We start from the raw sequence: 22,150 nt of genomic DNA, 5'->3' as shown, positions 1-22,150 counted from the left end.
CAGCCTCTGTGACATTGTCTTGGCCGTAACAAAGTGAGGTAAGAGAAATTCCACGTCTGGCCCAGCTAAGTAAACATGGAGACATAGGTGGGGAAGGAAACACAGGCCAAGAAAGCACGCCTGTGCCATCTGGGCACACACTGGATTCTCATTTTTGATGAAAAGGCAAACAGCGTTGCTTATTAAAGAATCATTATTGTGTTGGAGTTCTCTGAGGCACTTAAATAGCACTTTAAGGATGATTTTTGCCTCTTTATTTCCTTCAAATACCGACGGACTTATGTGTTTTTACATTAGCCTGAGAGGATGCTTATCAGGGCTAAGGAAGTAGATAACTTACAGTGCAATTTCAAAACAAAACATGTCCACACCCTTGGCCTGTTTCTAGAGCTAGCTATCAAAAATGCGTGGCCCTGATAACCATTCCTGCTCAAAACATAATTGGCTTCAAAAATAGGAGTGTTAAGCAAAACTGGATTTTTCTCGTTGTATTCTCACGTGTGGCCTTCAGGAACTGGTTTCCAAGCTTTCTCTGCAGGGTGCTAAAGCAGCCTCGCGAGCTGGAGGTGAGTTGCAATCATTGAAGAACTGGAAATGGGAAAGAATTGTGAAGTGTTTAGATCAGATTGCTGAAGCTGGCAGTTTCTAGCCCCTGGAAACATGAGCTAGGACTCAAATCATTGACATCCCTGTCAAAACACACAACTTCCGCTGCTTTAACAGGGCCACTATTACTAATGTAGGAGGGCTCTTGTATTTTTCTGGCACAAAATACTCGATGAAATGTTTTTAATCAGCGTACTCTACCCCAGGTCCATAAATTCGGAGAAGATAACTGTATGCCCACCTATGTCAGAGTGTTTATAACAAGTGTAAAAGAAAAACTGTATGTCTAATAAGAACTTATAAGAACTTGTACCAAGATGACACATTGAGATAAAGTAATTGCAGACATGCACAAGCACATATTGATGTGTACTAACGATTTGAGTTTACATCTTGAATTGGGAAAATGCAAAAGGAGAACTACTCATCTAGTAACTTGATGAATTAATTGCCACATTATTAACTGAGAATATAATATGGTGTTTTGATCTTTTGGAGCAACAAAGCCAAAGGACCAGCGGAATCCCAACTAAATGAGTGTAAATAGCATCTAGTGTTGTTTCCTGTAGTCTGGGTTTTGAGTTTGATCTGAAGGGGTATTATTTGACAAATATTTGAGATCTTGAAAGTTAAACTAAAATTGTTTGATTTTTTTTTTGATCCCCTAAGGAGCCACTGTTAAATGTTGTCCTCCTAGTCTCTATGGTGTTTACAAAGTCATGTGCATGTGTATTTAAAGCCTGCCAATTGCTATATTTTTTTCCTTCTCTTTCTATTTGTGCTTTATAAGAAACAGTTCCATTTGACAGAAACTCCATTAGGAAAATTGAAGTCCAGTGCCTTCCCCCGATTAGTCAAAGTCCTCTGTTGCTGAATAATTTTCAGGGCTTCCTTTAATCTTTAATACTTGATTAATCAATAGGCAGAAATCTTCCTGAGTGACTAATCTATACCTACCTTGGTAATTTGCCCTCCCACTCGCAGCACAGTTGACTTGGCAGGATTTTTACAACCTTGTCTTTCTTTCTCAGTTGACATCCGAAGAAAAGAACTCTGCTGTGTGCTCTATTGAATTGTCTTTCTTTTTGCTATTCCTCCGCAGTACACGAGTGAGTAACGTTCTTACTGTGTGCGGTGCCTGGCTGGTGGACTTCCTTGGCTTTGAGATGTTGCATCTTGATTGTTCAGTGTGTTACCAACATATGACAGATTTTTGCCCTCTGTTCCCTTTTTAACTTGCAAGTTTCTCAGGACTCTTTCTTCTTTCTAATAGCCTGCTCTAACTAAAATCCCATTTGCCTCCCTTGTCTCTTGATTTATATTTTTTTCATAATTCTAGTCCTTCTTAAAATGCTTTCTGCATATACTTTGTTGCTTAATGGGTATATTGCCAAGGATAAATGCAGCATGTCAACTTGTAGTCTTTGGCAGTGGTGGTGTTGCAGATGCAAAGTCTGTGCAAATTGACTAATTGTAAATCTCAAAAATCAGATCTGTGCATGTGTTGGAAAAGAAGGGATCGGAAGAAAAAGGTCAAAATTTTCTCACTGGATTGTCCAAAGCTGGGCTCCCCACCCTACGCATGATTGATCTGGCTTTCTTGTCCCATGATATAAATTCAAAATTATTTCTGCTGATGCTAAATGGATTACTTCTTCCTTATGTTGGCTCAAATCAGAGGAAAGGCTCTTGCTTTCATTCCCGGAGGAAGCGATTTGGTTTTCCAGTCTCTGAAGCTACCGATATATGCCATTTGGGGATGCCTCTGAGAGCCGTTAGCTGTAGGCTCTTGCTTTGCTTTTTCTGCAACGTATTTTGCTTACTCTGACTATGATAGGAAACAATCAGTAATTTCTTGCTGTGAGGAACTGGAAACTTAGGAAGAAAGTGAAAAATTAATCTAAAGGCTGCAGTATGTGGCTGGGCTTTAGCTCTGGAAAGGGTTGATAGGGCACTTTTTAATCCCCCCTGTATGCTTTTAAGCTTAGACACCTTCTTAAGACATGTTAATGAATCTTGCTTACTCAGCCAGCGCCCTGACTAGCTGATGCAAAGCCACAGCAAACTCGCTGCCATCCTGTCAGGACTGAAAATGGGCAAAGTAGAAAACCCGACAGAAAATGAAATACCAACAGTCAGATCAGTCCTGAACCTGAATCCAGCTTACTTTCCCTGTGGCCTGGAAAGCATCTGGCAGATTTTTGGTAGGCTGTCTGGGGAAGAGGATGCCTCCAAGAGGCAACCTCATGTGGGAGCACAGTTACCGATTAAAGCACACGTTTTCCCAACTGGAGTTTGATAAAAGCCCTTCCTGAGAGCCCTTCAGGAACTGTATGATATAAAATATCTTTGTACTGGGTTACGTTTTCTAACCTTGTTTATCCTCGGGCTTGTTCATATGTCTACATATGAATAATCTGGCTAAGTCTATTAGATTTGAGGCAGAAGGACCTCTGATGCTATAAAATCCTGAATTTAACTGCATGGAGATTGATGTAGAATGTGGTTTGTTCTGTCACACTCCAGTCTGAGCTCTATACATGCACAAAATTAGTTGCAGTGGGCCCTGAAACTGCAGCATAGAAGAAGTTCCTATTTGTTTGTTTATTTCTTGTTCTGTTGCTGTTTGCTGCATAACTGATCTTCTTTGCCATCACGACCACTTCTAAAACACAGCTTGTAATTGTGAGCCCACATGCCTGGAGAGTCACAAGAAACTGGTACTGTAGTGGCAAAACATCTCTCTTGGTTTTTCTCCGGTAGATTGTCTTTGCTAAGGGGGTGGCAGATGGGAGAGGGTGTTCTAGAGAAGTCCATACCTGAGGCTGTAGCCTTCATCTTTCTGCAAATGGCAGATACGTGCTGCGTGCCGTTTGCTTTATTGGTGGAGTCTGTTCTGCAGCTGATGATCACTTCATATACGTGTGACTTGAACTGTTGTGTTTGTACAGTTAAGAGAAATGAGACTACTTATCCCAGTTTTTCCTCTTCTTGCACTGCTGTATTTCTTACTCATTCAAATTACTTTGCATTACTGGCTTCTCGCCATCTCAGCCATGACTTCACTTGCAGGTGATGCAGCTGTTCTTTTGGAAATGAAAATTAAACTTCTGCTAGAGAATTCGCTTAGTAGCAAGGACCCAAAATGCAGTTCAGTATCATGAGAGAGACTGTTTTTTCTTTCTAGGCCTGCAGATAGTTAAACTGCAGCTGCCGAATGTTCATGCACAGGGAAACAGTCTAGTGTGCAGATTTGCTCCTTGAGTTGCTGCCTTGATCACTGGAGTTATGGTGAGGCAGAGGCTTAAGAGCTGGGTTTATTTGCCACTGCAAAGGCATGTAGTGTTCTTAGACTTGAATGTCTGATGTGGATTCAGAAAAACTTCCTTTAGCACACGTGTGTGGTGGTGGTTTTTTTTTTTTTTAATAAGCATGTTATGCTAAAGAGACCAAACCTAACTCTAGCTGAGAAGGTATTCCTGCTAACTAATGCAGAACTGTGGATTTCGCTGAGCCTTCACTAACTTTTCCTTTGCTCCTAGCTGAACATGATTTCCCACCACTTAAAGCGAGTGCTGTTCCTTTCTCTCTTATTCTTACAGGTTAGTACAAGATGCAACACAAAACAGAAACCAGGGAAATGAACTGCTAGGCCTCAAAATAGACTGAGGCATCTGACTTTTTGTTACTTTTGGTATCTTCTTTCCCATTTGTCCTGACACCTTCTTGTTTTTGTTGAACTTCTCAGCCTCACTCAAAAGGGATGAAGTTCCTTTTAATCATGCCCCTTAGGATGCAGTGGCTACCTGTAATAGTGTTGGCAGATCAGCACCAAAACTGAAGGAAATAAGAAAGGAAGTCTCATGAGACAAGTAACAAAATAAGACAGAACCACCGACAGCCTAAAGCTTTGTGTAAAACAAGTTGAGCCCAGGGGACAGGAGGGAAAACCAACATGCAGGGACAAGAACACTATGTTTATTCTCACAGTTTCTGTGTGTTTAAAAAATGTGGCTGAGCTCAATAGGCAACTTTCTAGTACCTGACCAAGAGGCAGTTCTGCTGTGTTAAACGGAAAATCTGCAGTAATGAAAAAGGAGGAAGCTGTTTGGAAAGGTAAGGTTGAAGGAGGGAGACTCCGAGGAGCAAGACACTTGGAAATGGGGTCATAAAAGTAATGATTACATACGGGTGTGAAGATACAGGTTGACGCGAGTGCCTTGAGGAGAGCTGGGCATTGGCAGACGGGCCTTCTGTACGACTGCTTTGAAAGGAGTGTCTTAGGCCTGAATCTCTAAAATGGGAATACATTCACAATGTGCACGCGTGTCATTGCACAGCTTACAAACATCATCTCAAAGTAGGAGCCAAACCCAATCTGAAACTGCCCAGCTCTGAGACAGTCCATAATTTCTCCCACAGTCGTCTTGTGCCTTGCTATCTGGATTAACTGATTTAAAACGCTGTTTAAGTCAGCTGTACCCTGGGTGGTTACCTGTTACCTTACCGCTTCCCTTCTGGGAAAAGGGATTGAGCATGTTCCCTGTCGTCTTGTCCCCAGGTGTGTTGTCATGTTTTCCCAACGCGCTATAATCAGTTCCATCCTTCTTAGCCCCCTTTGATAGCATCAACACCTCTTCTTGTTGCCAAGCCCCTGCTCCCAGCCTCTCCGTTCATCCAAGGAAAAAATCCCCTCTTTGTGCTGCTGAGAAGCCAGGGATGATACTTCTGCAGTTGGGGTGCATTTTCTTTGGCAAATCCGACCTTTGAAATTGAGTATTCCTCATAGAGGTGGGAAGGCTTCAAGTACATTCAAGCTGCTGTTCCCATCAGGTTTTTCCTTTCAGTTGACCTTCTTCAGGTCTTTAATGGTAGGTATAACAGCTGCCTCTTGGGTATCTTTTGGGGTTTCCTTCCCCTCCTGGTTGCTTTAATGTGTTGGCTTGTGAAGTTTTTCACGGGGAGGTGAATTTGTCGGGCTTTGAATAAGTAGTTCCAAAGCCGCGAGGCTATTTTATTATTTATATACAGCAATAAAAAAGATTGATATTATTACCAGGTTTGTAACAGTGCAACTTAGGCTTTTCTTGGGCTTTCTCAGCATGGTAAGTCTTTTATACAGCAGTGTTATGGAGCCTGCGCTTTTGTGCAGTTATGAGCACCTTTTCTTTGGATAATAAATAATAACACCAGCCTTTGAACTCAAAACATAAAGTATAGATGTAAAAAATCTTGTAAAGGTATAACTGTGGCAGGGCCACAGCTCATTCTAATGTTAGATTATAAATGCTGTCATTTCAACAGGTTGAAATGGCCAGATTTGTCTGTGTGGAGCAAATTTTATCAGTGCTGTTCTACTAAAGGTGCTTACTTCTAGCAAATCCTGAAAATGTTCTTTATCTTCTTGTTCTGTGAAGAAACCATGGTGAAAGTTAAGTGATTAAGCTCATTATTGAAAACCTGGTTAGTATGATTGCAAAATCACCCATCCACCAGATGAATGGTTGAGATTTAACTTTTTGCCTAGGCTACCTAAATTTCTTTGTGTCAAGGATAATGGGAACCCCAGGAGCTGTACTGCTGAGAATGACATGTCTGGTTTGAGAACTGGTAGTTGAAATAATTAATTGGTAACTAGACAGCTGTTTAACCCAAGGGCAAGTTCTGATGTCTGGCTCCGTAGCATCCCAATGATTTTTGGTTTTGCTTAAGCTGTTAAGGGCTGTAAGTATTCCATTCCTGAGCAAATTAATAGGTGTTGTATACCTAGCTCTAGCATCTTGGGCTTCTGATCATCTCTTCCGTTTCTTCTCATTCTACAAAGACTAACAAAGACCTCCCCAGCATAGGAAGGTGAGAGGGGAAAAACTGCAGGTTTTTTGTTTTTTTTTTTTAATTTGATTTTCAGTGGGTCATGTTAAGCTTTTGTACTTTGGGTATGAGTGAAAGAACTGCATGCTATTTTACAGTGGCTCCTTAGGGAGAGCAGCGCGCAGTGGGTGAGGATGTCCTCAGTCGTCTTAGGTGACCGTGGCCAGCTGATGAATAGCTGCCCTCTAATATCTCTACATGATAGTGTTATTTGCACACAAAATTGTGCAGATGCTCGCACACAAAATTGCGCAGATGCTCTTCTGAGGCTGACATGCTGGACTATGAGCACCTGATTAATGTTGTCTTTTCTTGGTTTGTTTTTTTTTTTTTTTTGCTTTTTTTCTCTGTTGCCTGCCTTCTTCCTTTTCCCGCTTAACCCAGAAAAACTGATTGAGGGACTCAAATCTCCTGAGACTGCGCTTCTGCTCCCTGATATCCTGCCTCTCGCTGACCCCTTCGGTAGCACATCAGATGCTGTGAATGGTAAAAATAAACTCAGGGCACCTCCTCCTCTCTGTCTTACATGGCATGTCTTGTCCCACATGATAACTCTGCGCGTTTACCCCCGTTGGGCTCTCAAAACAGCCACTGATGTTGGTGAAATGCAATGTGATAGGAAGCTGTGGGTTATGCTGAGACAGATCTGCCTTTTCCCGTGAGACTAGCATCTGAACAGCGAAGACTTGGTATTTGCATTTAAAATCTAGGCTTACAGATTTGGCAAAATAACACGGCACGGTTGTGCCTTGTGTGTTCTTCTGGTCTTTGTAGAAGAAAGTTAATTGTTGACTGAAGGAGAAGATGCAAAAAATCCCTCCATTTGTGCTAAAGACTTTGTGTGTAACCACAGCCCAGGCGCCGAGTCTGTCTGTCTCTCCATCGACCCTCAGCAGGGTGAGGACGACAGCATTGCCTTTGACCTGGGGCTTATGCTGAGAATAAACGTGCTAGGCTGCGACGAGCCCAGGTGCAACAGGCTCCAGGCAGTATAAAGATTTTGGAGTGCTGCAGAATCATATTTTGATCCACTTGCCAAATATACTAAATACTAATAATTGCAGGCTGCCATTAGTTGCAATCAGCTGCTTTTGTGGTTTTGGGTCCCAGCCAGGGTCCCCTGGCTAGCTGGTTGCAACCTTGTAGTTTTGAACAGAAAGGTAGGAAATGAGTCCCCTTAATAGCAAGGCTTTGTCTTTTTCTCCCTTTTGCAATTTCTGGCAGTTGTCTGAATACTCTTAGATAACGATCCTGCAAATCCGAGACACACGCTGCTATGCAGACAAAAATATTCCTTGGTCTCTCTTAGGTTGACCAACTAGACCATTTCTGATCCTAGCATTTGAGTGCATCTTTGTTCTTTAATTTAACTTTTTGGTCATTACCTTGATGCTGGTCCTTCAGGAAGAGACCCAGATGAGCATTAAACCTGGCTGGTATGACTGTGACAGTTACCTTCCATGCCTCTCCCCCTCCCCTTTATGGTTTCTATAAATACAAATCTTTCTGTCCAGCCTTTATAAACAACTTTTGTATCCACATAATGGACATCAACATTAGATGATGCTGGGGACCGGTGTTTCCAATAAGACACTGAATTCCAAAACTTTATCACCTCTTTGCTCCACTGGGCACTCAAAATGGAGGAGGAAAAAAAAAAAATCCCATGTCTTTGCTTTTTACAAGCTTAACTGGGAATATGCTACGGGCTTCACAGTAGGTATTTTAATGATCTGTTACTTCTAATGCAAGGGGGCTCCTTAAAGGTGAGTGTTTTCCTTTTTCTGGAAAAGGATTTTGCAAAAACTTGTAGTTATTTGCCCAGCCCCAGGCCTTCCGCTTAGCTGCAGGGCAGGCGTTATAACCTCCCATTCTACCCTCTGGATATTTCAAATTGGGCTTGCACAAATTAAAATAAATAAATAAATAAAACCACAGGAAAGCTCAAATCCAACAAACGCTAATGTTTTACGGTCTTTGTGATTAAATTAACCTCGCTCTAACTGCAGCCTCTTGTAGCGGCTGGCATAGCTGACGTATGAAAGGGTCACTACAGGATTCAGACAACTGCTTCCTTAGTTCCTACTTATGTTGTGTCTTGCAAACTAACCTCTGGCTTCTTCTCTGCTCTGGTATTTTGCACATTTGGAAAGGAAAACCTGACGTAGCCGTTGAGAGTCTCATACCGGGCCTCGAGGCTCCGCTGCCCCAGCGCCTGGTGTCACAGACCGAGTCGGTTGCCTCCAACAGAACAGGTTGGTGAGGCAGGGGGGTGTTGGGGGGCAGGGGTGCACCGTACGGGTGTGGGCTCTGTAAATCGGAGAGCGCTGTCCGCTTGAACATAAGCATCTCGTCTCTCGACGTTTTCCCCACCAGTGTAAACTGGGCTTGCTTGTGTGCCTTGTAAGTGGATGCTGCATGGCTCCTTGAAGGTCAATGTTCCTTGTCTCCTTGTGAAGAACAGTACAGCATTCCTTCAGCCCGCCGTTACGGATCTGTAGGTGCCAGAGTATTGCTCTGATGAAGTGCTTTTGAAATCTGGAGCAGTCACTGATTTCTTTTTCCTTCCTTTTTTTTTTTTGTGTCTGTTCTATTGGGCATGGTACTAAGCAATCCATGTCCCTTTCTTACTGTGTCTGGCCACTTTGCAGCAGATGGACTCAACATCTTTTGAGAGTCTCTTGTGAAACAGCCAGTGCATTAGTTTTGCCAGAGAGTCCCAGCAAATCTCTCTCCCTCTGCACACTCCCCGTCACTCCCCCTACTTTAACCTGTCACTTGTGTGGGATTTTGTTGTTGCATACTCAGCTTTAGAGGGCAGGTAGCCCCAGAGAATGTGTTACGTGTTGCAGAGCCGTAGGAAATTTTTTGCATCACAAAAAATGGTAGCTTTTGTGCTGGCTTCGCATCAAAGCTCTGTTTGCACCCTAAGCGGACGGGAACGGGAATGGGAGAATATGAGCTTAACAGTGTTTGTGTCCTGTTTAATGCTACCTTGCGGCCTTTGGATGTTAACCTGGATTCAGACTCTCTCACTGGGGAAGACTCTCTGCTTGACTGTTCTCTGCTTTCTAACCCTGCTGCTGACCTCTTGGACGAGTTTGCTCCTGTAGCTTTTGCAGCTCAGCCTCACAAAGGTAAACTGTCGCTTTGTCTCTAATACCTAATCAGTCCTGGGACTCAATCTTTAGCTATCGTGAAGTGCAGCTGATACTGGTTTACAGAAGAGATGCTCTGCCCCATGTTCTGGTGGTGGTTTTTCCCCCCCTGCCCCCAGGCTGTTGTTTTGTTTTCTTCCCAAGCTGGTGAAACCTGGTTTGCACATTGAAGTACTAAGGGAATAATATAGATTAAAGTATTCAGCTTGACTGTAAAGACAAGGTTTGTCAAGACAAGTGGCATCTTCCCTGAAACAGGGATACAGTAGGCTTAAAGGGTAGGCTTTTGTATGCAACCCTTCAGGTTTGTAAGTGAATGCACTCTGCTTTTGCTTTTTGCACATGGGATTTATGCTGCATTATTAATTCTGGAAGGGAGCCTGACGATTGTCTGTACTGGTGTCACGGGTTTTTGAAATGAAAGGAATTTTTTTTTGTTTGTCAGAGTTAGTGTCCGTAGCATGTGACCGAGCTCTTTCAGATCTGGAGAATGTTTTCCTTTTCAAGCGTTATCAGAAGTAGGTTCTTGAGTCAAACTGCAGTGTCACAGCAAATATGAATGAAAGTCTGAGTGCCATATCCAACCGAAAAATGGAAGAGTTTCATAGTAACACAAAAAAGCAGAGCTGCAGAAGAGAAGTAGACCACGTGTGGTAAGTCCTAAGAGCTGCAGATCAGCCCTTGCAGTACCTCAGTATTTGAGCTTGAGTGGAATTGTGGAAATACTGCGCAGCGATCAGAGTTCTGTTCTCTTTCCACTAAAAAGCAAGAGTAGAAGACTCTGGGAAGCTGGGTCCTAACTCAGATGGCTTCCCCCCACAAGCTGCGGAGCATCCAGGTGAAATCTGGGCCCTCTCCATGCAGTGTGGCTGGAGCAGCGGCGCTGGGAGAGTTTGAAGAGCGGGGAGTGCGACTTGCACAGTGAACTCTTCCTGCTCTGTTCTGGCACTGCTAAAGCAGCTGTGAAGAGTGAGTGTGTCCCTTGGGGGCAACGCCAGACGTTAGCGGATGACTCTCGCGTAAGCCAAGCTTGTAGTGAATATTGGGTAATACGCACCCAGCCGGGTGGGAGGGAAGACCAGGACTCCTGTGCTATTTGTTGCCTTGAAAAGAGAGACCTAGAGCACAAATGCTCACAACTAGTGGGTGCCCCTTGGTGATGGGTTTTGCTTAGCTCGTTTGGTAAGTATCCCTATAGCAACAGAAAATGGTCTGTTCTCAGAGGAATCACTGTAAAACCAGTCTGTAATCAATTTTTACACTTGATGGCACTTCAAAATGAGTTTGTGTTTTTCATAGAGCTTTTGGGTTTAAACAAGCGTTGTTCCAATTGCTCATTGCTATAATACACTTCCATGCCACTTTATTTTGAGTAAATGGCTTGAAATGTATGTCGAGCAGTTATTACTCCATGTCTGGAACGTAGCAAAGACAAAACATTGTTGGTGTGACTTAATGAGAAAATGAATTAACAGATTCCTGTATGACTTCTCCCAGGCTGCCCTGCTGTTCCCTCTGGGATGAGAAAGGCTCACATTTGATGAGGAAAGTGAGGGGCAAAACATGCAAATCTTCCAAAACTCACTTGTGGTTTCTTTTCAGACTCTGCTTTTATAGCTCTGGGTGTGGTCATTAACTGTACATCTGTCTCAATCTTTTTTTACTTTGTTTATCCAATCCTGGCTTTGGTGATGTAAAGCACGTGTGGGGCAGATGCTGCTGTCCGTGGTATAATCAGCCTGCGGAACTGCAATGCTGCAAGTTAGCAGTGGGACCAGGAGACCTGGAAAAGCAGCCATGGTCTGGGCATGGACTGATGCTCCAACCGTGCCATAGCATCCTTTCCTTTGTGCTTTACTAGGCTGTTTTCTGGCCGCTGAATTTTTTTGCTTTGCCTTCAGGATTCCTTAATTTGCATTTGCTGAATACAGCACCAAGCTGCATGTATGTGAGAGGGGAGTGTTTTTCTGCTTATGGTGATATACAGTCACTAAGGCAAGCTCAAACACTTTTGAAGGAGTTTTGCCCAAACAGGGACACTCGCCAGCCTTTCCCTCTCCTTAGCAAAGCTAGTCTATAATTGAGTAGTGCTCCTTCAGTAGCTTCTTGTCCAGCGATCTCCAGAGCTATGAGCAGCTGTATGTGTAAATGAAGTGAAATGGAAATAGGATGCTTGCAAAGACTCCCAGGAAGGTTGGGAAGAGCCACAAAGAAGTAACTCCAGAGACAGAGTGATGACAAGATGAGACTTTCCATTAAGGTGAAACGTCTTTGTGTTTTTTGACACTTTACAGGCTAGTCTCCTGTAAGATTTATGGGTTTTTTCCTCCAGAGGACAGTGTATTTCTACAAGTGGTTTCTTGCATCATCTCATCCGAAACCTGTTAGCATATTTGTCAGCTTTAGGTAAAGATTTATTCTTGATAGGAGTCACAGGAATGTTCCTGTTCCTTGGAAACCATTGACTTGTACATGTCCTTGCTAGGCTTTCAGAAATATTTCAGCTAGTAATTGAGAACCAGAGTTTGGAAGGTATTTTAGGTATCTACAGTAACAAGTAGTGATGCACAGCGAGAGTGTGTAAGTCCCTAAAGGTATGTAATTGCCTGATAAGGCAGATAAATGTCTCATCTACTGTGGATATTGTAGAAAGTGCCTCCCACCAAGAGTCTAACTGCAGTTGACATGGTTTGAAATCAATGGAATTATGTGCCAGAACTGCTCTAGGGGCCTTTAAAGAAATATATATCTCTGTATCTAGTTATGTCTTCAGGCATTTAAACTCCTTGGAAATCTGACTTCATACGGCACTTCTTGTTTTATCACTGTAGGTGGAGGCTCAGGGGCTTTGTCTCACATAGGTGACTGGATTGTCTTCTGTGGGTTTTTTTTTGGTTTGGTGTGGGTCAGTCCCATCCCTCCCCACGCCCCGCGAGCCCTCCCTGTGCATGAGAGCTGGTACCTGGCGAGCCAGATTGCTCTCTCAAACTGTACTAATATCTGACAGCCACTGGCTGATGACAAAGAATACCTTCAATCTTTGGGAGCTTAAGCCCCAGGCTTTTACCACAGCTTTAAACTATGCCAATTGTTAAGCCTTCAGATTGGCCAAATTTTATTTTGGTTCTCATGACTTGGCTTGCTTTTTTGGTTTGTTTTTTTTCCCCCCTCCACTCTTGTATTTAATTGGCTCTCTTACTTCTTTACCTTCCTTACCAAAGACTTACCAACTTTATTTCACCATTTAAATGAAACTCCTGCTTCTAAACCCTGTCTCTGAAAACATAAAGATGTTCTAACACTTTTTAGCAATTCTAACCAGCCTTCTCTGCTATCTTTGCCTCTTTTCCTTTTTGCTGTTTCTCCTTTATGCTGCAGAAGATACTAACCTGATAGCAGGCTTTGATGCTCCTGAGGGCTCTGAAAAAGTGACAGAAGATGAGTTTGACCCAATTCCAGTGTTGATATCCAAAAATTCACAAGGTAAGCCAGGATGTGGGGGTGAAAAAGGGAAGGAAGGAAGGAAAACAAAGAACATAAATGAGTTCTGGGGCAGTGGTGCTGCAGCACATGTGAAGTAATTCAAATAGTAAACTGTAAGATACTATCATTGTAATATTTAGTGAGCTTAGTCTTTCTCTGCTTTACATTGGCCTTGAAATTTCTCTAGGTTCTCTGTTTGTGAGAAGGTTGCATATCCAAAAAGATAATAGATGTGCAAGCATCTTTAGGCCCCATGAAGTAATTCCTACCAGTCTGCCAGGCAGGGCACACACATACCTCTGTGGCTAAAGTGCAATGGAGAGCTGCGTTCTCTGACGTTCTTATTTACTGTTCAAGCCAATGGGAGGAGGTCCTTTGACTTCTAAGTGAACTTGGCGTGAGGGACAAGAAAGGGAGACGAGGATAATCCTTTATAACTCAAACTCCAGCTGAAAGTTGAGTTTTTTCACTTCTGACTGATGTCTTTCAAAGGTGCTTGTGGGAACTGAGTGCGAGATGTTTGGTAGACGGTACCCACCTCCTTTGAAGAGCTTTGAGCAGTCAGAGTCCTTAAGACAGAGACTGGAAAGTTCCTCCTTTTATAGCATTCCTGTCATCTAGATCACATTAACGTCAATCTTTCTGCAAACAGTTTCAGTCTTATGTAGGGTAAAGTCTAAGAAGCAGCACTGTTTCCTTAGAAGAAATAATAGTGCTGCATTTTGTAGCTCTTGTAGGGACAGAAGTAAGGCAGCGTTTTGCAGTCTGGTCAGTCAAATAGGTCTCTCTGGAGTCAGGCTGTTGAAAGGTTTTGATTACAGCTTTTGTTATGCTAGCACAAGCTTAAAAACATTCTCCAGGGCTCCCTTTTTTGGTTTTGTTGTGGGTTTTTTTTTTTTTTTTAGTTTGATGGTAGAACTTTTTTGACTTCCCTAACTCCCATTTTTGTTTATAGCACGAATGTGCTGTACACCTGCTCTGCATCTAACGCTAGCTTTTAAAGACCGACACTCATTAGAGTAAGTTCTCAGACATTAGAAACTCTGCTCCTGCTGAAAGTCAGAGATTTCTACCGAAGTTGGGCCAAGATAGGCTACCTTGAATAAAGAGGAGCATCTTTCCTCCAGTATCAAAGCACCAGTTATAGGAAGCCAGATGATAGCTCAACTCTCCTTGAAGTAGCTGGCAACTCAAAGGTGCTCTTAAAACAGCAACTAATTTTCAAGGTTTAAAACTTTGAACAGTCCTTTCTATAGGTTGTGGGAGTTCTTGTAATTGCTGTATAGATCCTTTAGTAAGGACAGATTTCTGCAGCTTGGATGTAAAGCCTGGGAAAAAGAAATGGTTTGTAGAGATTTGTTTGCTGCTGTGATGTTTTTCCATGCAAGTCTAGCGAGCTAGGCTTGGGGGGTGGGGAGAGGGTGGAAGAGCAAGCAGGGGGATGTTGTTGCTATCGTGATGCAAGTAATGAGAAGAGCTTGAGCAAATTTTCTGTTTTGCTTTGACTTTTTTCCTTGCTTGCTTGCTCTTGAACATCTGAAACTGTCGTGTGTGTGTGTCCTGTTCAATACTGAATTCCTATCTCTCACACTTTCAGGTGGGCATTCTAGAAACAACAGTGGAAGCTCTGAGTCCAGTCTTCCCAACATAGCCAGGTCTTTACTGCTGGTGGATCAGCTCATAGACCTGTAGCAGTGACACAGTAGCAGACGCAGTTTCTGTAACGTACCTAATCCTCTGTTTTCATTTCCAGAAGAGTTACCTTCAGTTGTGGTTCTTTTTGGGCTTCCCCCCCCAACTCCCCCCTTAATTAAAAGAAAAACAAATCTGCCAACAGGAGACAGTCACCCACCTTTCTCCCTGTCTTCCCATGCCCTGGGAAAGATTCTGTCTCAGTTCTCCAGGTTGTCCTCTCTAAAGCTGGTAAAAAACCCGTTGTGGTTCCTTCTGCACCTGTCTTTGCTAGCCTATGTCTAAAGGGAGCACCGTCCTTAGCCGCCCTGCTGAGATGTACACATAGCACCATGGAAAGCCTAACTGTAAATGAATTAGATAATCGTAGCTGACGTATGATCCCTGCGTACAACAGACTCCTTTCTCCTTAGAGTAGTGCGTGAACAACTGTGTTTGAATCTTTGCGTTTGTGTTTTTGGGTTTGGTTTTTGTTTTGTTCCTGTTTTCTGACGAATGGGCAGGAGGAAGGGGACAGGTGAAATCGGTAGGGACGTCCCTCTCCTGCAGAACGCAGGCTAGGAGAGCTGATGTTTCTAAATTGCCAGTATGTGCTTCAGAGGAGGAGAAAGCACCGAATTCCTCTGAAGTAGTCTTGCCTAGTACCTCTGGTGATGGTGCATATGAAGAGAGTTTTCCAGACTGCCCCCAGCTAATGGTTTGCTGTTTAACAATCCTGCTTGTGAATGAACGGCGCTTCCTTGGGGGAGGGGAAAAAAAAGAAAAAAAGAAAAAAAAAAAGAAAAGAAACAAGAAAAAAACAAAACAGATTGTTTAAAGCTGCAAAAATGACCCTAAGTGAAATATAACAAGGTTTTGAACCAAATACATGTGAGTATGGCTGTGACTAGCATTTTGTTGACCTTTTTTGGATGAAAAGGGCATTGTGGCAGCAGCAGATGTATTTTTCTGTGACTTCTTTTCTGTGTTTGACTGGAAAAAAAGAAAATCCCCCCGACCTACTGTAAATTGTGTATGAAACAAATTGTCCTACGGTTGTTTGTCTATTTTTAATCCTGGTTTTAGTCAAGCATCTGGTATCTGTTCTGGGTTCCCCGTTTTCTCTTGTAACTGCATATAGTGCAAACCAGTTAAGTATGGAACCATTTGTTTCAGTAGACAAAGATTACTGTGGACTTTATTCCACTCTTCAGTCTTTGTGGAACAAGCATGCACTTGGTTCGGATGGTTTGAAGTAAGTGCTGCTACAACTTGATGGGTTTTACCTTTTCTTTTCCCCTTCACATGCTTAGTTTGTCAACTAGCTGGATACGCTAAACTTGTTTTCATTGGCTTATGGTCATGAAGTCCGGAATTTCTATCTTGTATTTGAAAGCTCTTTCTGAACAGAAGGACTCTTCCTCTGTAGTGGAATAATTAATAGCTTACTGCTAACCTTGTGTATGTGTATGTAGCTGTATTAGTAAAAGTGCAGTTTCCCATGTGCGGAAGTATGAACGACTGAAATATGTATGTACTGCCCTCTCGCTAAGAAGGAAAGAAATCAAAGTTCGTGACTACTCCTTTCCTATCTCCGGTCTCTCCGCTATTCCCCCACCCCAACACTTAGTTTAACAAATTCTGTAAATAGAACTACCATCGATTGTGTCTGCTCTACATTACTCTTCTTTTAAAACCTACACTTAATAATAAAAGTATTGCTTAAGTGTGTTGTATCATTACATGTGTATACTGCACTTTCCAAGAGAAGCTTTACATGAGAACTATGGAAATGACCTTAGTAAAATTGTGGATAGAACTTTATTATTTTTTTGTTTTATATTCCTAAAGCACAGGCAAGCTGGACTGGAAAACATGAAGACGCTATAGATAGAAAGTTATTGTATAGTCAGATACTGAGATTATATGAAAAGAGAATGGATTTTAAAAAGTAACCATCTACTGTATATTAGAAACAAAGTGAATTAAAGTACTTTTAAAGAATGTTTAAGATTTTAAATCTAATGGCGCTTGTTCAAGGGTTCTGGAAAAAATTATAAATGCACTGGGTTGTTAATAATGCTATTAAATAAGCAGATGTGAATGTTTATTTTATTGCTTTTTCAAGTAGCTATTCGTGGTTCTGGGTGGGAAATACGATACAATGGAAGCATACATTTTTAGAGATGTCTATTATCTAGACCTCCTTCATCAGAAAATACTTGCCACTTATTTGCGGAATGAATGGAAAATGCGAGAGAGATGAAATGGGTGGATATTTGGGATGAATTTTAAGCTCTCAAAAATGTGACTGTCCTACAGGCGTTAGGTTAGTGTTGGTATGCCGCTCAAAAGTTGCGGAGTTTGTGTGGAAGCTGCTGCTGTGAAGGAACAAACCGAACTTTCATCCAGTGTCCGCATGGGAGAAGTTTGGTACCCAGCATTCCCAAAATGGCGTAAGACTGATTCTTCCTTAGAGCTGTGGTTGGAGCCTTGTTGGAAGCCATGGGAGATCTTTCTGTCCCTTCTTAAGGGTCGTAGGGTCAGGTGTTGTTAAGTAAGAGAATACAAGCCTACAGTCGGCAAAATCGCAGTAGAGTGATTCTCCTCTCTGCCCGGCATGTGCCGTTCATTCACGTCGGGGTGACAGAGGAGCCTTTCTGCCCTAACAGCCTGGAGCTTGTAGTAGTGTTTTCAGCATTAACTATTTTGATGAACCCTCCTGATAGGATACTACAGATGCAACCACAGTACACAGAGCAATTTCCTTTCAAGTCAAGGTTGTGCTTTGGATGCAAGAATAAACTCTGGTTTTGGGGTGGCAAGATGTTCAAAGGAACAGCTGGAAATTAGGTGTTGGTTCTTGCTTACTCCGAGGGGGTTTAGGTTTTGAACTGCCCCTGCCTGTGGAAATCTCCCCAGCTCATCTTTTAACCCGATGAGCACAAGTGTTGCACCCGCAATTTGGAGAGCAGCAAATTTGTATTGTATCTGACAATATAAACTGTGTTGGGAGCATCTGTCCCAAAACCGGAAGGTGCTGTGGCTTCCTGAATTTTGGCTGTCCAAGTGTTCACAGGGTTCCTGGGGATTTGGCCAAGTACGAAGGACTTGGCCAGGGCTGCAGGCACTGTGCAACCTGCTGGAGAAGTCTGGGAGATGGGTGGAAGAATCTTAGCACTGGTGGCTTTGTGGCAGACCTTCTGCATCCTCTAACAGCCCGTTTACCACAAGCGAATGTCAGCTTGAGTGAATCTCTGCGTAAAGCAAAATTATTTTTAGCGGGAGCTTCTTGTAAATGAATGATGATGGGATTCCTCAGCCTGAAAGCTCGCAGGGTATTGCCTCCAGTGACTTTCCAAAACCACCTTGTTTAAAAATTGATTTAAAAAAAAAAATTATTACTATGAAAGTTCAGATGTGATTCAGACTAAAGACAGAGTTCGGCAAGTTTTGGGGTATCCAAGCAAACATAAAATGTGGAGCATGTGGGCCTCTGACTACAGAAAATGTCATCAAGCACATAGCGTGCTGCAGTAGCATCTGAAGTGTGTGCGTGTCTGTATGGAGTAAATGATTTTCTTTTTAGCCAATACGTTTTCTAGTTCAAGAACTCTCACAGGAATCCATCAGGGTTGGGGAGCAGCTGGCATGGATGTGGGGGAAGCACGAACGTAGCGTGGGGGAGTGCTCTGAGGCTTATCGGCCACCTCGGTCACCAGCAGTCAGGCGAGACGAGTTCCCGTGACTTCTCTTTGAGGTGTGTGGGCACTGCACATTAAAACAGCACCACTCCAGCAGGAAACGTAGACTTGGGGAGGGAAAAAAAAGCTTTTCTTTGTATTTATTTTTTGTTTCTGTGTAGTCTATTTCTGTAACTGGAAGAAGCTGTGCTCTGGGGACAGCCGTGCCTACGCACAGGAGCGCGGACTCCACGCGCAGCATCGGATCTCATCATTCCTTGGGAGGAAGGGTGGGTTGCTTGGCTGGGGTGGTTTTAAGGATGTTACTGATGGGTTTTAAGGACGTTACTGATGGGAGAGATTTGTGTTCCTGCCCTGCACGGAAGGGAGTAGTGTAACCCCTAGAAACTCGCCTTATGTTTTTCTTAGATGGTCACAGATTGCATCTTAAAAATGACTTGCATACGTTACCACTTGGCTCGTGCACAGTGCAACTGAGGGGAAAACCAAAGGATGCTGTTAGTCTCCAGTTGGTCAGTCTTGTTCGTAAACTGCTGCAACGTGGGTGTGGGGTTGGTGTGTTTAACACCTGCCCTGTCTCACTTCGCACGGTGCAAATGACTGTACAAGTGTGCCAGAACTAGAACATTAAGTTCCTTATCCTCTGGAACCGAAGAACCCTAGATCTGCTCCCAGATCTGCCACTGTGCAGTGACTTTGGGCAGAAATGCTTAATTCTGCTGTCCAGACTGTTGTGCATTGACATCATGACAGTGATGCTGACCTTTGGTGTTCTGCTTCGGCACCTCCTCACTGAAGGCACTGTATGGGGGTAGTTCTGTACTGTTGTTTAATGGTATTGCTTCGAGGAATTGGAATACAAGGAAACACTCCACCCTTTCAAGAACAAAGGAATGAGAAGTCTTTTGACCCTTTTTAAATGCCAAACTGGTTGTGTACTAGTAATTGTGCTGATTTTTAGCTACCTGTTACCATATGTTGAGGCCTTCCTGACTTTGGCTTGATGAAATCAGGAGAGTTATGCAGTGGAAGGGTAGCTTTGGACTCTAGGAATGCCTCTGTCTGCCCTGACTGTCTTGGCTTGGGCTCTGCTCCAGAAGTGAGATCATCATTTTGGTGACTGCTCTGCCTCCTTGCAGCCCCCTGTAATAGGGAGAACAAATCTTTTATAGCTTTCCTGTCAGTACTATTTTGGTACTTTGCCGCTTCAGTGCACAGTTTTCCTTAAAAGATGGGGGATCTCCATGTGTCAGTGCCGTAACTCGGGGGTAAACAGGCTTTCCTTCAGGTTGCTATCTGAATACATGCAGGGTGTATTCCTGGAGTTCCAAGTGATAAGTTTTTATTGCTAAGTTCCTCCCTGCAGAAAGGGAGCCTGAGTATAGTTTAGGAGTTGTTTCTTTAGTACGTATATCTGACCCTGGAATAAAAAATACACAAATGTCGTACAGGGGTAGAGAGAAACCTTATCTCTAAACTCAAGCTTCTGTAAAGATGTTATGCTGTAAAGCTTGCAGCTGTTAGGAGTGTGTGTGTGTGTGTGTGTTAAAACCTGAGCGTTAATTGAAAACGCAAGGGATGCTTCCCCATGAAGCAGCACAGATCTCGGGAGTCCGGAGGAGGAGGGCACAAAAAGGCAGCTGCCCATTGACGGGGTCCCTCTTGGCACAGGCAGATGTTAGGAAACGCTGCCTTTGCAAAAGAGGCGTCTCTTTTTGCACGGGGGCTTGCGGGTGCTTTGTGTGTTGATTCAAGCAAACCATCTGCCTGCATCTTTTCAAGCCTCTTGCGCAGCGCGCCCTTAGTGTGAATGGGAGCCAAGTCATTGCAGAGAAGGGGCAGGGCTTCAAACAAAAAGGCACTGTCTTAGTTTCATGCGATTTGTCCTTTACCCTCATGCTGTGACCAGCTCGTGGAGCGACCCTTTCTCTCCTTTACGGTAACACGGAACAAACCTGCCACGCCTTTTCGTGTGAAACGGTCCCTCGAGCACTTCAGTCTCGCAGGTCTCTGATCTCAGACCTGCTGAAGCATCCATCAGCGCTGGCTAACTTAAATTCTCTGTCGTCCTAAAAGTTATGGAGCATGCGCCTCTGAAACGTTCGTTTGCAAAGCCTGTAGCTATGGCTGCTTATGCGAATGCGCTGACCTTGACTTGTTAGCTCTAACCTGACCTTGACACAAAGGGGTTTGGGTTTTTTTGGTTTTACTGCACATTTCAGTGTCTAAACGTGGCTCAGGCCTTTAACATATGAGATTAACAACTGTGAGAGGAGATGTCTAAGCCACTGGCTAGTTAGACATATAGCCAGCTGTTAGCTGAAGTAAAATGCTGGCACGATGTTGTCTTCCTTGTTGCAGTGATGCTGCCATAGCTCCTTCTGGGACTGTCCCTTTGCTTTCTGCCAAAGGAAACAAACTGAGGGAACCCAAGAACATGGGAAAGAAAAGGTGCCTGAGATCAGTCACTGTGGGATGGTGTCTGGAAGCCAGGTCTTCCCCCTTCAACAGCAGAAAATAGAACGTGGGAGTGTAGATGGTGCTCCTGCCTTGTCAATAAATCCCCAAACTTCTCAGGTAACCCACTGTGTTTTAGTATGGCTGTGCCCATTTTTGTTGTTTTCACATTGTGAGGGCCCTTCCCTTCTTGCTGTATTGCCTAGCAGCTTTGAGTGAAAGCAGCGCCTAACTGAAGGCCAGAATGAGTTCTTACCTAAGCATCGCTTCATTTTTAGCTCCCAGGGTAATCCGCAACTTCCGTACTGGCCTTAGCAAGGGAGAAAACTGCTTCCAAGCATTCGGTGCCCTTCTCACTTATGATGGGCAGAGAGAGCAAGACAGCATTGGAAAAAGTCGTTTTTTCTGCAAATAGAGCATTCTGCCTATCATACAGTGCCTCCAAGTTCAGAGACGCATGCTGCTCCTGTCCTAAGCAAAGGAGTCTCTATCCTGCCAACCCTTCTCTTACTCTGTCCTAAATGTCATCGCTCGCATGAACATAGACACCTGCTAACACAAGTAACTAAAAGGAAAATTCTGCTCAGATGACTTGTTTGCGCTGTTCTTGTGAGAAGTGGGTCATTGGTTTGCATTGGCATAATGTTCACCATGATAAATGCCTTTTTCCTTTCCTTGTTTTCCTGTACGCCGTATGTCAGTGAGGACTGGGCAATACAGAGGCGTTTGTGCGATGTGACAGCTGGTCTTGCTCTGCTTCAGCCTGTATTCTCAAAACCTCACAATAATACCTGGTAAATAGATAGCCAGCCTCCTGGAGGAAACCACCACCGCAGACGTACCGTTCCTGTAATCTGAGATTAGCATCTAAGGTTAAACCATTGCTGACAACACAGGCTTCAGGAAAGACAGATAGTATTTTTGTAGAGTAACTTATAAAATGTTGACATATCTACACTGTCTTTATTTAGCAGTGTAATGTATCTAAGTGAATAGTTTCCCAATAAATACCAATTTTGATGCCCAATGAACGACTACTGTGTCTTTAATTGTGAGAAGTGACTGGGAATGTGTTAAGTGCATACGTCTACGGACTTGATCCGGAAACGGTGCCTTGCGGGCTGCGCTGGGGGTGCAAGCGTGACGGATTACCTTGGGCAGAGTTTGGACGCCGTGATGCTATTTTGTCACAGCAGGGTG

The 22,150-nt window shown here is 43.4% G+C and overlaps 1 protein-coding gene across 4 annotated transcripts in view; it reads left to right on the top strand.

Annotated features, from left to right (window-relative positions):
* The window catches only part of AAK1 (AP2 associated kinase 1), an 80,028-nt gene that overhangs the window by 55,602 nt on the left and 2,276 nt on the right, over nucleotides 1–22,150 (top strand). Inside the window, exons 17-21 of one of the 4 annotated variants that reach the window (XM_075723926.1) lie at nucleotides 6,862–6,963; nucleotides 8,631–8,732; nucleotides 9,504–9,613; nucleotides 13,007–13,118; nucleotides 14,716–14,810. The exons of 2 other annotated variants lie outside the window; for them this stretch is intronic. In XM_075723926.1, coding sequence (XP_075580041.1) covers nucleotides 6,862–6,963; nucleotides 8,631–8,732; nucleotides 9,504–9,613; nucleotides 13,007–13,118; nucleotides 14,716–14,810 — 521 coding nt within the window. Of the gene's footprint in view, nucleotides 1–6,861; nucleotides 6,964–8,630; nucleotides 8,733–9,503; nucleotides 9,614–13,006; nucleotides 13,119–14,715; nucleotides 14,811–22,150 lie in introns of those variants that run through there. One more of the 4 variants, XM_075723927.1, reaches the window with a different exon arrangement.

This window comes from Pelecanus crispus, chromosome 21 (genome assembly GCF_030463565.1).
Source record: "Pelecanus crispus isolate bPelCri1 chromosome 21, bPelCri1.pri, whole genome shotgun sequence".
NCBI classification, from domain to species: Eukaryota; Metazoa; Chordata; class Aves; order Pelecaniformes; family Pelecanidae; genus Pelecanus; species Pelecanus crispus.
This window is presented reverse-complemented; position numbering and strand designations above follow the sequence as displayed.